The following is a 15395-nucleotide window of genomic DNA, read 5'->3' on the forward strand; positions in this document are numbered from 1 at the left end:
CCTGTAATGCAGGGCTGCTTATTATGTTCTGTCTGGAGACAGCTGTTTGCCGTAAAAACTTTGAGCCTGAGGCCTGTACTTTCTTAATTAAAAAAGGGAGATTAGCCCATGTTGGAGGAGCTGCAGAGACATACTGGCTTCAGACCCAGCTGGACTCTTGGTAATGATCAAAAGATTTATCGGCCGGGCGCGGTGGCTCACACCTGTAATCCCAGCACTTTGGGAGACCGAGGAAGGCGGATCATGAGGTCAGAAGATTGAGACCATCCTGGCTAACATGGTGAAAGCCTGTCTGTACTAAAAATACAAAAAATTAGCCAGGCGTGGTGGCGGGCGCCTGTAGTCCCAGCTACTCAGGAGGCTGAGGCAGGAGAATGGCGTGAACCTGGGAGGCGGAGCTTGCAGTGAGCCCAGATCACGCTACTGCACTCCAGCCTGGGCAACAGAGCGAGACTCCGTCTCAAAAAAAAAAAAAAAAAAAAAAAAAAAAAAAAGATTTATCAACAGTGTGTGGAGCACGGAATAATAAGTTTCCCGTGGTGTGTTTCCACGTGGCTTAAGGCCAAGGCCACGCACTGGTTACCATCCCCCTCTCTGCTCCTCCCTCCTTTTGGGAAACAGCACAGACCCTGTAGTCACACTGACTGGGGGGTGAATCTGACTTCCCCATTTCCCAGCCCTGGGGCCTGGGTAGGTGATGACACCTCAGCTTCCTCACTAGTAAAATGGGGATGAGAGCAGCACCCTCCTCTTGGCTTGGCTGTGAGGGTTCCATGCACTGAGGGTCACGCCGTGCTTGGTGTGTGTCCTGTACGCAGCCAGCGATCCCCGAGCATGGCTGGGCTGTGCTCGTCCGCATTGTGGTCGGCGCTTGCCCTCTCTGGATACCCGGGGTCGAGTAGGAGGTCTCCGTGGCCTTTTTCTTGTGGTCTCATGGGCTTCCTTGAGAGATGGTCCGGGGAAGGGATTCTGGCCCAAACCGTCCCCTCCCCAAGAGACCCACTAAAATGCCTCCTTCTGAGTCATGTCCAGCCCCCTGTCGGGTCTCCCAGGGTCCAATGTGGGCTGCTCCAGGGGCAGTTTAAATGCCCTCCCAAGAGCGACCCCAGAGAACTGCATGAGGCTCTCAGCCTTGTCGATGACTCACATTGATGGAGGTTAATAGCATTAACCATGACGTGTGTGGAGTTACAGGGCACTTCCAGGTGGTCAAGCACAGAGCTGTCACCCCAGTGCCTGGAGGAAGCCAGGTAATTACCCTCCATCCCCAGGTGCAGAGAGGTGGGCCACAGCCCAAGGCCACCCTGTCCTGAGTGCCGAGGTCTGTCTGGTGCTGGCTGCTTGTAGGCCCTGAGCCACTTTGCTTCCCTCCTGATCTAACCTTGGAAGGGTTCTTGGGACCGGCCCTGGCCTGGGCTTGTCCAGAGCCCTCTCCTGGGAGGCTCTGCACCCTCAGCCACCTCTCTCTGCTCACAGAATGCCGATGGGAAGCTGACCCTGCAGGAGTTCCAGGAGGGGTCCAAGGCAGACCCGTCCATAGTGCAGGCACTGTCCCTCTACGACGGGCTGGTATAGTCCCGGGCCGGAGCTGGGTGAGTACGGACTCGGGGCCTGGAGTGGGTCTGGGATGGGTCAGGGGTGAAAAGCCAGCAGCAGGACACCTAGGTTTGGCAGGTAATGACCTGGGTCTCTGGGGGTGTTGGGGTCAGCCCAGTAAGAACATAGCTGGGAGGAGGAGGCTGGAAGGGGGGCCTTCAAATTGGTCACAGCTCCTATGTTTGGATCATTTTTTTTTTCTTTTTTGAGATGGACTCTCGTTCTGTCGCCCAGGCTGGAGTGCAGTGGCGCGATCTCGGCTCACTGCAAGCTCCGCCTCCCGGATTCACACCATTCTCCTGCCTCAGCCTCCTGAGTAGCTGCGACTACAAGCGCCCGCCACCATGCCAAGCTAATTTTTTTGTATTTTTAGTGGAGATGGGGTTTCACCGTGGTCTCAATCTCCTGACCTTGTGATCCGCCCGCCTCGGCCTCCCAAAGTGCTGGGATTATAGGTGTGAGCCACTGTGCCCGGCCTGGATCATTTTTATAGACCCAGATCAGCCTGTGAGTTTGCTTGAACAGAATTTTTCTGGGTGGGCCGGGCATGGTGACTCACGCCTGTAATCCCAGCACTTTGGGAGGCTGAAGCAGGCGGATCACCAGGTCAGGAGTTCAAGACCAGCCTGACTAACATGGTGAAACCCCTTCTCTACTAAAAATACAAAAATCAGCCAGGCATGGTGGTGCGCACCTATAATCTCAGCTACTTGGGAGGCTGAGGCAGGAGAATCGCTTGAACCCAGGAGGTGGAGGTTGTAGTGAGCCGAGATCGTGCCACTGCACTCTAGTCTGGGTGACAGAATGAGACTCCATCTCAAAAAAAATAAAAAAAAGAGGACCAGGCGCGGCAGCTCAAGCCTGTAATCCCAGCACTCTGGGAAGCCAAGAAGGGCAGATCACGAGGCCAGGAGACTGAGACCATCCTGGCTAACACGGTGAAACCCTGTCTCTACTAAAAAATACAAAAAAACTAGCCGGATGAGGTGACGGGCGCCTGTAGTCCCAGCTACTCAGGAGGCTGAGGCAGGAGAATGGCGTAAACCCGGGAGGCAGAGCTTGCAATGAGCTAAGATCTGGCCACTGCACTCCAGCCTGGACAACAGAACGAGACTCCGTCTCAAAAAAAAAAAAAAAAGAAAAAGAAAATAAGTGTCCTGGGTGGAAGACACTTTGAAAATCAGTTCCCAACCAGGGCCAAGGGCCTGGGAGAGCAATTTCTTATCCCCTCTCTGAGCAGCCGGTCGAAGACCTAAGCTCCTAGCTGTCACAGAATGATAGCACGCCTAGCAGAGGCCCCTGTTGCTGGTAGAGAGCTGTCTCCCTTCTTGCCTTCTCCTCCCCTCTCCCCTCTTTTCCTACCTATTGTTTGTGGAGTGTTCGATGTTGTCTGTGGAGAGTGGGTGTGAATAACGTCCAAGGTCTTGTCCACATCCTGGTGAGCCAGTGGATGCCTGCTGTTGGTATATATGTAAGGGTAGGATTGCTGGGACATAGGGTGTATGTAATATTTAACTTTGGTAGTTACTAGCCAACAGTTTCCGAAGTGGTTGTGCTGTTTTGCAGTCCCACTAGTAGTGTATGAGCGTTCCAGTTGCTCCACATCCTCACCAACACTGGGTATTCTCTGTTTTTTCAAATTTTAGCCATTTTTGTGAGTATGGACTAATAACTTGTTCTAAGTTTACTTTGCATTTCTCTGATGAGCAGTGACATTGAATGCCTTATTATAAGTGTATCACCCGTTTTAATGTGCCCATTTGTGACGTGCTAGGTTAGTTATCCATTGCTACATATTACATTCTCACAAACAGCAGCTTAAGAACAAACAGAAATTTGGCACAGTTAAACTGGTGCCTCTGGCTCAAGGACTCTCAGGAGTATGCAGCTCAGTTGTCATTAGGGTTTGCCTGGGTCTATCCTGGATTTAGCAGCACAAGTTCCACATTCTAGGCAACTCCTCAGTCCTGGGAAAATTGGGATACTTGTCAGTCATTGACCAGGGCAGTGGTCTCATCTGAAGGTTTGGCTGGCAGCGACCTGCTTCCAAGATCACTCATGTGGTTTGTCAGCCTTGTTCCCTTGCCATGTAGACACCTGCACAGGGCTGCTTCACAACATGGCTGCCACCTTCCCTCAGAGCTTTCCAAGAGAGAAAGAGCCAGGATGAAAGCCACTATCTTTTTATAGCATAATCTTGGAAGTGACATCCATCACTTTTTCTTTTTGTTTCTTTCTTTTTTTTTCTGCGACCAGGTCTCACTCTGTCACCCAGTCACCAGGTCATGGCTCATTGCAGCCTCGACCTCCCAGACTCAAACGAGCCTCCCATCTCAGCCCTCAGCTTTCCAAGTAGCTGGGACTACAGGCATTTGCCACCATGTCTGGCTAATTTAAAAAATTTTTTTTTTTTTTTTTTTTTTTTTTTTTTTTTTTTTTTTTTTTAGTGTAGAGCTAGCGTCTCACTGCGTTGCCCAGGCTGGTCTTGAACTCTTGACCTCAAGTGATCCTACTACCTCAGCCTCCCAAAGTGCTGAGATTACATGTGTGAGCCACTGCACCCAGCCATAGATTGGTTTTTGAATGCTAAGTCACCTTGCGTTCTTAGAATAAACTCCACTTTGCCGTGATGTGTTATTTTTTTACGTATCATAAAATTTGATCTGTTGACGTTTTGTTTAGGAGGTCTACACTGTTTTTTTGTTTCTATTTTCCTTTTTTTTTTTTTTTTTTTTGAGACAGGGTCTCACTCCATCACCCAGGCTAGAGTGCAGTGATGGGATCTCGGCTCAGTGCAGCCTCTGCCTCCTGGGTTCAAGCAATTCTCCCTCAGCTTCCCAAGTAGCTGGGACTATAGGCGCCTGCCACCACAGCACCTGGCTACTTTTTGTATTTTTAGTAAAGATAGGGTTTCACCAAGTTGGCCAGGCTGGTCTTGAACTCCTGACCTTAGGTGATTCACCCACCTCAGCCTCCCAAAGTGCTGGAACTACAGGCATGAGCCACCATGCCTGGCCAAGCCTACACTGTTTTGAAGCGTCTATTATTATTATTATTATTTTTCACAAGAAATCCTTTTTCACTGAAGAGACATTAGAAAATATGCTTTATGAGAAAACTCAATTAAAAAGTTTATTTTTAAAAACCACCTTATATATGACTCAGATATAATCACAGTGAGCATTTTAGTGTCCAGAGTGATTTTAAAATAATTGAACACTTACAAAACTTCACGTGCAGTAAACTGAGTCACACAGAAATACATAATTAAAACCAATTTATAAACGAACTATCACTGTTATTAATATTTCTTTCTTTCTTTTTTTTCCAAGATGGAGTCTCCCAGGCTGGAGTGCAGTGGCGTGATCTCAGCTTACTGCAACCTCTGTCTCCTGGGTTCAAACAATTCTTGTGCCTCAGCCTCCCAAGTAGCTGGGATTATAGGTGCTCACCACCACGCCTGGCACATTTTTGTACTTTTAGTAGAGATGGGGTTTCACCATGTTGGACAGGCTGGTCTTGAACTCCTGACCTTGTGATCCACCCGCCTTGGCCTCTCAAAGTCCTGGGATTACAGGCATGGGCCACTGTGCCCGGCCAATATTTCCATCATAGAAATGCTTGACATGTACCTTGACACATCCCATGGTGAATGCTGATCCATTGTCTAATTTTTCACAGTCCCCTTTTGCAAATCACCACGTCATGTTATTTCCATGACAAGCTTGTCAAAGTGAGCCTTCCTGTGATGTAATCCCCCTTTCTATTAGCTCTGCTGGGAAATGGCCTTCTTTCTTCTATAGGGCTGTTCCTTGTGCCTACGCTGTAGTAATTATATCCAATTTGTGTTCTATCATTTTAATGATTTATTTGCCTCCTCAGGTTCCTGATAGCTCATAATTCCTAGATCACTTGCAGTTATGTAAGTCATTGACTTATTCAGAAACTGAGATGAGGTTTATTTTCCACATCACTAAATGTTGAGCCATCATTTTTCATAGCTGCATAATGCTCCATCACATGGCTGGGCCATAATTTAACCAGTTCCACCGTGTTGGACACTCAGATTTTTGGGAATTTGGGGAAGATGTTAAAAAATTATCTATTATGGGCCAGGCACAGTGGCTCATGCCTATAACCCCAGCACTTTAGGAGGCTGAGGCAAGTGGATCACTTGAGGTTAGGAGTTCAAGACCAGCCTGGGCAACATGGTGAAACCCCATCTCTACAAAAAATATAAAAATCAGCCAGATGTGGTGGTGGGCACCTGTAATCCCAGCTATTTGGGAGGCTGAGGCAGGAGAATTGTTTGAACCTGGGAGGTGGAGGTTGCAGCCAAAATCATTCCACTGCACTCTAGCCTGGGCGACAGAGTGAGACTCTGTCTGAAAAACAAAACAAATTATCTATTATGGAAACATTCATACACAGTGGTAGAGAGAATAGTGTAATGCTGGCCTGGTGCAAGTGGTCACTCACACCTATAATCCCAGTGCTTTGGGAGGCCAAAGTGGGAGGACTGCTTTAGGCCAGAAGTTCGAGTCCAGCCGAGGCAACACAGAGAGACTGTCTCTACAAAAAGTATAAAAATTAGCCAGGTGTGGTGGCACATACCTGTAGTCCCAGCTACTCAGGAAGCTGAGGCAGGAGGATCGCTTGAGCTCAGGAGTTAAAGGCTACAGTGAACTAGGATTGTACCATTACACTCCTGCCTAGGTGACAGTGTGAGACTCTATCTCTTTAAAAAAAAAAAAAAAAAAAAGTGTAATGTTTTGTACCCATCACTCAGCTTCCGAATCCCCAGTTCCCTGCCAGTCCTGTACCATCTGTGCCCTCCCCCTCCCACCCCCACTCCTGTTATTTTGAAGCAAATTCAAGACATCATCATACTTAATCCATTTCAAAGTGTATTTCTAAGGCCGGGCGCGGTGGCTCAAGCCTGTAATCCCAGCACTTTGGGAGGCCGAGATGGGCGGATCACGAGGTCAGGAGATCGAGACCATCCTGGCTAACATGGTGAAACCCCGTCTCTACTAAAAATACAAAAAACTAGCCGGGCGAGGTGGCGGCACCTGTAGTCCCAGCTACTCGGGAGGCTGAGGCAGGAGAATGGCGTGAACCCGGGAGGCGGAGCTTGCAGTGAGCTGAGGTCTGGCCACTGCACTCCAGCCTGGGTGACAGAGCGAGACTCTGTCTCAAAAAAAAACAAAGTGTATTTCTAAAAGATAAAGATTCTTTAAAAAATTCATAAAGCAAAAAAAATCAATAATTCCTTAATATCCTCTGATCTCTAGTTGCTATTCTAGTTTTCTGTTATCTCACCTTTTTTTTTTTTTTTTAAACTGAAATCAGACTCAGAATAAAGTCTACCCATTGCAATTGGTTGATAGGTCTCTTAAATGTATTTAGGCTACATGCAATGGCTGACACCTGTAATCCTAGCGCTTTGGGAGGTCGAGGCATGTGGATCACTTGAGTCCGAGAGTTCAAGACCAACCTCGGCAACATGGTGAAACCCTGTCTCTACCAAAAATACAAAAATGAGCTGGGCGTGGTGGCACGTGCCTGTAGTCCTACTTACTCAGGGGTGCTAAGGCAGCAGGATTGCTTGAACCAGGGAGGTTGAGGCTGCAGTAAGCTGAGATTGCACCACTGCACTCCAGCCTGGGTGACAAAGTGAGATTTTATCTCAAAAAAAAAAACCTTTTAAATTTTATTTATTATTTATGTTTGTTTTTTTGTTTTTGTTTTTTTTGAGATGGGGTCTCACTCTTGCTGCCCAGGCTGGAATGAATGGCGTGATCTCGGCTCACAGCAACCTCCGCCTCCCAGATTCAAGTGATTCTCCTGCCTCAGCCTCCTGAGTAGCTGGGACTACAGGCACGCACCACCACGCCCAGCTAATTTTTGTATTTTTAGTAGAGACGGGGTTTCACCATGTTGGCCAGGCTGGTTTCGAACTCTTGAACTCAGGTGATCTGCCTACCTTGGCTTCCCAAAGGGTTGGGATTACAGGCGTGAGCCACCTCACCTGGCCTGAGTATCGATTTTGGGTTCTTTGGGTATATACCTAGGAGTGGAGTTGCTGGCTCATATGGTTAACTCTATGTGTAACTTTTTGAGGAACCACCAAAGTGAGCTCCAAAGTAGTGACAGCATTTTGCATTCCCACCAGCAATGGACAGAGGTTCAGGTTTCCCCACATCCTTGCCAACACTTGTTATTTTCCATGAAAAAAAAAAAAGGATAGCTATCCTAGCAGGTGTGAAGTCGTTGCCTCACTGTGGTTTTTGTTGTTGTTGTTGTTGTTGTTGTTGTTGTTTGAGACAGGGTCCCACTCCGTCTCCCAGGCTGGAGTGCAGTGATGCAATCTTGGCTCACTGCAACCTCCGCCTCCCAGGTTCAAGTCATTCTCCTGCCTGAGCCTCCCAAGCAGCTGGAATTACAGATGCGTGCCACCATACCCGGCTAATTTTTGTATTTTTGGTAGAGACCAGGTTTCACTGTGTTGGCCAGGATGGTCCTCAGCTCCTGGCCTCAAGCGATCCTCCTGCCTCGGCCTCTCAAAGTGCTGGATTTACAGGTTTGAGCCACTGCTCCTGGCCCTCCCTGTGGTTTTAATGTGTGTTTCCCTAATGACCAGGGATGTTGGACATCTTTTCATGCGTTTATTGACTGTTCTATAAGTTGTTTTTAATGGCTTGTAAACTGTTTTATCCTGTGGGTATGTCCGAATGTATTCTACCACTCCCCTGATACTGGACACTTAGATTATTGTCTCTGCTTCCATTTTTGTTTACTGTTTTCTGCTATTACAGATGATGCAGTGGTAAACATTTATTTATTAAGGATAAATATAGAGTGGGCACAGTGCCTCACACCTGTAATCCCAGCACTTTGGGAAGCTGAGGCGGGTGGATCATGAGGTCAGGAGTTCGAGACCAGCCTGGCCAAGATGGTGAAACCCTGTCTCTACTAAAAAATACAGAAAAAAAAAAAATTAGCCAGGCATGGTGGCAGGCGCCTGTAATCCCAGCTACTTGGGAGGCTGAGGCAGGGGAATCACTTGAACCCGGGAGGCGGAGTTTGCAGTGAGCCGAGATTGTGCCACTGCACTCCAGCCTGGGTGACAGAGTGAGACTCCAACTCAAAAAAAAAAAAAAAAAAAAAAGGCCGGGCGCGGTGGCTCAAGCCTGTAATCCCAGCACTTTGGGAGGCCAAGACGGGCGGATCACGAGGTCAGGAGATCGAGACCATCCTGGCTAACACGGTGAAACCCCATCTCTACTAAAAAAAATACAAAAAATTAGCTGGGCGAGATGGCGGGCGCCTGTATTCCCAGCTACTCGGGAGGCTGAGGCGAGAGAATGGTGTAAACCCGGGAGGCGGAGCTTGCAGTGAGCTGAGATCCGGCCACTGCACTCCAGCCTGGGCGACAGAGCGAGACTCCTTCTCAAAAAAAAAAAAAAAAAAAGAAGAAGAAGAAGAAGAACCCAATGGGTGCCTCAGATGTTATGCACATTTTTAGGACTTCTGACATAGAATGCCGCCTTACCCTCCATCGACCTTCCTGCCAGCTCCATGTGCCTATCCTCTGTGGCCAGACCTTAACTCGTATCCCCTGTAGCTGGATCTTAACCCATCTTGCCTCCTTGTGTCTTCCAGATGCCTGGGAACCACTCACCTCCTTCTGTGCCATGAGGCCACCTCAGCCCCGATACCAACCCCGTGCGTCCACCCAGCCTTCTTCCGTGTCCACACACAGCCGGCTGCCCTTGACCCGGGAGGCCCCGGCTCTCCTTTACCCGTCCTGCACCCATCCCCCGCCTGAAGCCACCGGCTCCAATTGCCAGCAACCTCTGCTTGTCCGGAAAACGACAACACGAAACGGAAAAGGCTACAGCCCTCTGCAAAACCAAGGACTTGGCTGCCTCGCAGGCAGCCTCTCCATTCCTCCTGCTCTCTTGCGCGTGTGCTTTTGTTTTTTATTTTGAACAGACGTTTCAAAAGAAAAAAAACAACTACCTTCTGTCCTAGAAGACACAGACTGACAGATGGGGCGAAGGCCTGGGGACCTCAGAGAACTCTGCCTTGCCCTCGTCCCTCATCCTTCGGCAGCCGGAGAGGCTGTAGGTGGGCTGAGGGTGTCTGGGGGTTCTGCCTGGTCAACGTTATTTGTCGTCCCATCTTTTAGCAGCAAAACCACCTGCGTGGCTAGGATGATTAATTATGAGGATGATGATTTTTTTGTGATAGCAGTATTGTGCTTTTTGTGGGGAAAGTGAGGTTTTTTTTTTTTATATATACACATATATAATTGATATCTTTTATTTATTGGTTGTTAACTGTTGCTGCTGCCTGGTGTGTCCTGAGCTCCCAGGGCTGCGGGCCCACCGTTTACATGTGCACGCCCTGACCCACCTGCCCACGCTGACTTGGGAGGATGGTGGCCTGCAGCGGCCAAGAAGCCAAAAAAATTTTTTTTTTCAGATACTGTGTTTGATTTTTGGAGAGGGGAGAGGTGGAAATTCCTAAATGGCTAATGCACTGTTCCCTCCAGCCCGAATGCCTCCTGCCGAACCCCTTTGCCTCCGTCCCCCCAGCCTTGTTCTCCTCTGGGTCCATAACATTTTTTCCGAGGATGAACAGGGGACATCTTTAGGTTTTTCAACTCTTGCTTTGGTGTTTGCCGCAGCATGGAAAACAGAGCGCCTAAGGCTGGGAGCCAGAAGAAGGGGCATTGGGTACCCAGGCAGAGTCGGGAGAGGTGGTCTTTGAAGTTAAGTTAGCAGAAATAAAGGGGACGCCCACCTACTTGGGCTGGGGAGGGATTTGAAAATAGTTCATGCCTCTCTCCTGCTCTGCCTTCCCGCCTTCCTATCTGCTTTTTCCAGTAAACTGCATGGCGTCCTTCCCTGGCCCTCTCTTGGCTCAAAGGCTGGGAGGGAGGAAAGGAGAGAAGAGTTCCGGGCAATCCCATCAAAGTAGTCCCTACTCCTGTGGCTGTGGCCCACATGTCTTCACGGAGGCTTCTAGCTCTGCCTGCCACTGAGGCAGGCGCATTCCCAGGACCATCCCCAGAAATGTGAGGCCACCCTGGGTCAGAGGTAGGAGCCCGAGGTCCGGCCTTTGCTCTTTGATTGTGGGCAGCCTCCTGCCCTCTCTGGGTCTCAGTTGCCCCGTCTGCAGAGTGAGGAGGCCTGGGCTGGTTGGTCTTGAAGGCCCTTTTCCATGCTGACATGGTGTCATTCTAGGCCTGGGGTTCAGTTTCCTGTGGCTGGTGATTGTGTGGTTAAGTTTGCTCGACCCCAACAGCCTCAGGGACTGTCTGAGTCACAGCACAGCTCCTATTGCGTGGCTGCTGGTGTGTGGGGTCTGTTCCAACAGATAGATGTGTCATATGGCACACCTTGTCCCTTCCCGCAGCATTTCCTGGTCCCCCCCAGGCCCTTGAGCTCCCTTTGGGGCCCAGAAGGAGTCCTTGCCCAGGGAAGGCTTGAGGTAAGAAGCTGCTTCTCAGACTGTCAGGGCCAGGCCTGGGTCTAGAATTCTTGCTGCTGCTTTGCAAAGTCAACAGCCTATCATCCCATGTTTTAGAGGGGACACTTAGGTCCTCGGTTTCCACCCTCAGCAAGCAGGCCTCCAGCCCGAGGAAGGCCTCCACTGGAGCGACGTTGCTATGTGGGGCTGCGTGGCTGTTCCCCTTGGCTGGAGCATTCAGCCAACCCCAGCATCACCCCTTCAGCCCCCTAGGGCTGCATGCTGGCCCCACTCTAACCCCCCTCCCCCACCAACATCCTGCAGGGATGGGGTCAGTGGTTCCACCTTCACAGGCCACTTTGAAGGGCAGATTCTTTGAGGCCCCTGCCGGTCGGCTCCCTGCTCAGCCACTGGCCTGGGCTACCTGGGACTCAGCACCAATGGCTGAAGTTTCTCATCTGGGCTCTGACCTGGGGTCTGGGGCAGGGGATGAACATGGTGACTCGGGGCTGAGAGGATGAAGGAGGTCTTTCCCAGGTCCAATTACTTTTCTTTGACCTCTGCCTGAGGCTCGATTTGCCTCTCTGGTCCAATGGGACTGACACTGTTGTACAGCTTGGCCTGTGGCTGAGGGTGTCTGGGGTTAAGCATGTGGACCCCTTCAGTGTGTCCAGCCTTCCTCCATCATCCTGCCCTTTGGCCTTTTGGTTTGAAGCCACAGGTGTGGCTTCTGGCCTTAGCAGACGGTATCCTTGTGGACCGCAGCCCAGCGTGCCAGTGGGCCCACACCCCGAGCCAGCCCAGAGCCGCCGGAAGGGCCACCCTTCCCGGCCCTGGTGGGGCGCTGGACACTGGCCATTTTCACTGGAGGTTGCCCAGCAGGGACTGATCTCTGCCCCTTCCTCTCCCCAGGCCTCTAGCTGCAGTGATGCTGCAGAATCCTAAGCCAGGTGCCTCCTGAGCAGCCCGTGCGCCTCTCCACAGCGGCGTTTGCCACCCAATGCGGCTCCTTTTCAGATGCTCTGATGCAGAGGGCACGCCCATAGTCCCTCTGCAGAGCCTCACACTGGGGCCAGGGCAGGCACCAGCCCCAGGCAGCCAGTCGGCCACGGCCTGGCGTCTTCCTCGTTGCGTCTGCTCCTCACTTTGTGTTGATGCTGACTTAGAAGAATGTTCCGATTTTCCGTGATCTAAGCAGGCCACGTTTAAAATAACATCAAGACAAGCATACGTGTCATCCTCTGTACTGACATCTCTTCCCCTGAAATGCTTTTCAATTTGACAGCCCATTTCCTAGACAAGTGCACCTGGGGTTTCAGGAACTTTGTCTCTTTTGGGAGGGGGTTGGTGGGGAGGTCAGGATGCCTGGGATCCCTTCCTGGAAAGGCAGCTTCTCTCTGGGAAAAGCCTCCATTCCCTGCCCGCCAGGCAGAAAGTCACCCTGTCCCCAGCGCGGTTTCAGCGTTTGATTTTAAGGGATCTAAGGAAGCGCGGCGCGCCCCCTGGTGCTGGTGAGCCGCCAACGCACCTGGGGCTGCAACCCCACCCCACCGGATGGGTGGTCGGGAGGGAGGCTGGAGTGGGGAGGTGAGGAGGGAGCTGTGAGTCCTCAGAGGCCGTGGGCCACCACATTTCTGGCAACGTTTCCCAGACACCCCTCTGCTAGGCCATCCCTGGATAGCAAGTGAATTAACTTAAGGGCACTGTGATGGGAAGCCTTGCCCCCCCTCCCCCGCCTTTTTTTTTTTTAATATCTGCGGAAAAACCCAATGGTTAATTTTTGAATGAATAAAAGGCTTTTGTTGAATAAACAGCTGGTCCCATCTTCTGTCTTGGCATCTTAGCATCCAGGCTCAGGCTCTGCCCCTTCTCCAGGATGGTGTAGCCGTGAGTCGCCCTCCCCAGCCTGCACAGTCCCCCGTTGTCCCTGTTTCTGCAGTGGTCCCTGGCCCGAGGGAGGCCCACCTCACTCCCAGCCTGACTCAGTGGCCGGCTTCCTCCAGGACTTTGCACAAGTCACTTCTGCTCACTGGGTCTCAGTTTCCCCATCCCTTGGATGGGAGCAAGAGTTTCTGCTGGGCCTGCCTCGCAGGGGCCTGGTGAGACCCGAATGTGAGTGTCATCATCAAAGCCCGTCGAAAAGGCAGAGGCTGGTGCCCAGGGGTAGCGGTTTGGACTGCTGCTGCCTCCCACCTGGAGCCTGCCACTTGGGAGAGAAATTGGTGTAATGCTTGCAAAAACAAACAAAAGGCAGTGTCTTCTGGCTGTGGTTATTTTCTTTCCTGCTTGCCTTCCCAGCCCCCTTTGAGTCTCTTTTTGGGGTGCTGTCCTGTCTGAACCTGCCGGTGTGTGTCTCTGGGGCCAGGTCAAGGCAAGGCCTAGGGGTGGACAGGGGCCGTGTAGCATGCCCCAGCCTCCCCAAGTTCCTACTGTATGTCGTCCATGTCACGCCAATTAAACACGCTTCCTGGACTTGTCCTCGCCTCCCTGTGTGGGCCTGTTGCTTCGTCTGTTTCCATTCTTTCTTTTCCGTTTCGTTTTAGGTTTCTTCCCCTTGTGACACCCTTTCTCTGGCTTTGGGTATTGTCTTCCCAGTTTCCTGAAGAGAAAGAATGTGTAGGCTGGGTGCAGTGGCTCACACCTGTAATCCCAGCACTTTGGGAGGCCAAGTTGGGCGCATCACCTGAGGTCTGGAGTTAGAGACCAGCTTGGCCAACATGGTGAAACCCTGTCTCTACTAAAATACAAAAATTAGCTGGGTGTGGTGGCAGGTGCCTATAATCCCACCTACTTGGGAGGCTGAGGCAGGAGAATCACTTGAACCCGGGAGGTGGAGGTTGGAGTGAGCCGAGACTGCACTATTGTACTTCAGCCTGGGTGACAAGAGTGAGACTCCGTCTCAAAAAAAAAAAAGAGAGAGAGAGAGGGAGAGAGAGAGAGAAAAAAAAAAGAATGTGCAAAGTGAGAACCTTGGGTATACTTTTTTTTTTTTTTTTTTTTTGAGACGGAGTCTCGCTCTGTCACCTAGGCTGGAGTGCAGTGGCCGGATCTCAGCTCACTGCAAGCTCCGCCTCCCAGGTTCACGCCATTCTCCTGCCTCAGCCTCCCGAGTAGCTGGGACTACAGGCACCCGCCACCTCGCCTGGCTAGTTTTTTGTATTTTTTAGTAGAGACGGGGTTTCACCATGTTAGCCAGGATGATCTCGATCTCCTGACCTCGTGATCCGCCCGTCTCGGCCTCCCAAAGTGCTGGGATTACAGGCTTGAGCCACCACGCCCGGCCGGGTATACTTTTAAACCAGAAAAATCTGCAGGAGTGTTTCTTCGAGGCCGAGAGTTGAGCAGGGTGAGGTCCTGCCCATTGCCTCACCCATGACATCCCCTGTCCTGCCTGTTTCATCTGGAGAGGCTGGCTGCTGCTTTAAAAATGTCTGAAAACCAGCCGGGCGCGGTGGCTCAAGCCTGTAATCCCAGCACTTTGGGAGGCCGAGACGGGTGGATCATGAGGTCAGGAGATCGAGACCATCCTGGCCTACATGGTGAAACCCCGTCTCTATTAAAAAATACAAAAAACTAGCCGGGCGAGATGGCGGGCACCTGTAGTCCCAGCTACTCGGGAGGCTGAGGCAGGAGAATGGCGTAAACCCAGGAGGCAGAGCTTGCAGTGAGCCGAGATCGCGCCACTGCACTTCAGCCTGGGCGACAGAGCGAGACTCCATCTCAAAAAAAAAAAAAATGTCTGAAAACCACTGGCCTAGACCAGTGGCTCTCAAGGTCAAGTGTGTCTCAGAATCACCGGGATTAGAGGCTGCTTCAAACCCAGCTTGCCAGCCCAGCCCCCGAGTTTCTGATTAGGAGGGTCTGGGCAGGGGCCTGAGAATCTGCATTCCTGACAAGTTCCTGGGCTGTGCTGCTGCTGCGGGTCTGGGAATCACACTTTAAGGACTCCTGGGAGATGTGTGCACTGCAGTGTGTCCGATTGGGTCCTACCTCCATTGGCTCAGGGATTCATTCACCCCATATGACTTTTGCACCTGTGATGGTCCAGGCGTGGAGGGCCTAGAGGTTGGTTGCTGACCACATGGAGGGTTGCGTCGGGAGGGAAGGTGGGAAGATAAGGAACTCTTGTGCAAGCTCCTGGCAGGCACCCCGAGAGGTGGCAGTCTGTGTGGCTGCCCCCTCCACCCTGAGTCACCCTTGGCCTGGAACCTGGGGTCAAGGAGAGCCCTCCTCTCCCCGCTATGGTCAAGTTACCCCGTGTTTGCTCAGTATGCATAGGCCCTGCCGTGCTGGGGGGAGGGGGATCAGAAGAGGTGGTG

At 51.3% G+C, this 15395-nt stretch overlaps 1 protein-coding gene across 1 annotated transcript in view; it reads left to right on the forward strand.

Annotated features, from left to right (window-relative positions):
• The window catches only part of NCS1 (neuronal calcium sensor 1), a 66926-nt gene extending 54039 nt beyond the window's left edge, over positions 1 to 12887 (forward strand). Inside the window, exons 7-8 of the mRNA XM_030920174.1 lie at positions 1477 to 1592; positions 9262 to 12887. Coding sequence (XP_030776034.1) covers positions 1477 to 1575 — 99 coding nt within the window. The 3' untranslated portion in view covers positions 1576 to 1592; positions 9262 to 12887. The remainder of the gene's footprint in view (positions 1 to 1476; positions 1593 to 9261) is intronic.
• Positions 12888 to 15395: the final 2508 nt, after the last annotated feature.

This window comes from Rhinopithecus roxellana, chromosome 16 (assembly GCF_007565055.1).
Source record: "Rhinopithecus roxellana isolate Shanxi Qingling chromosome 16, ASM756505v1, whole genome shotgun sequence".
In the NCBI taxonomy this organism is placed as follows: Eukaryota; Metazoa; Chordata; class Mammalia; order Primates; family Cercopithecidae; genus Rhinopithecus; species Rhinopithecus roxellana.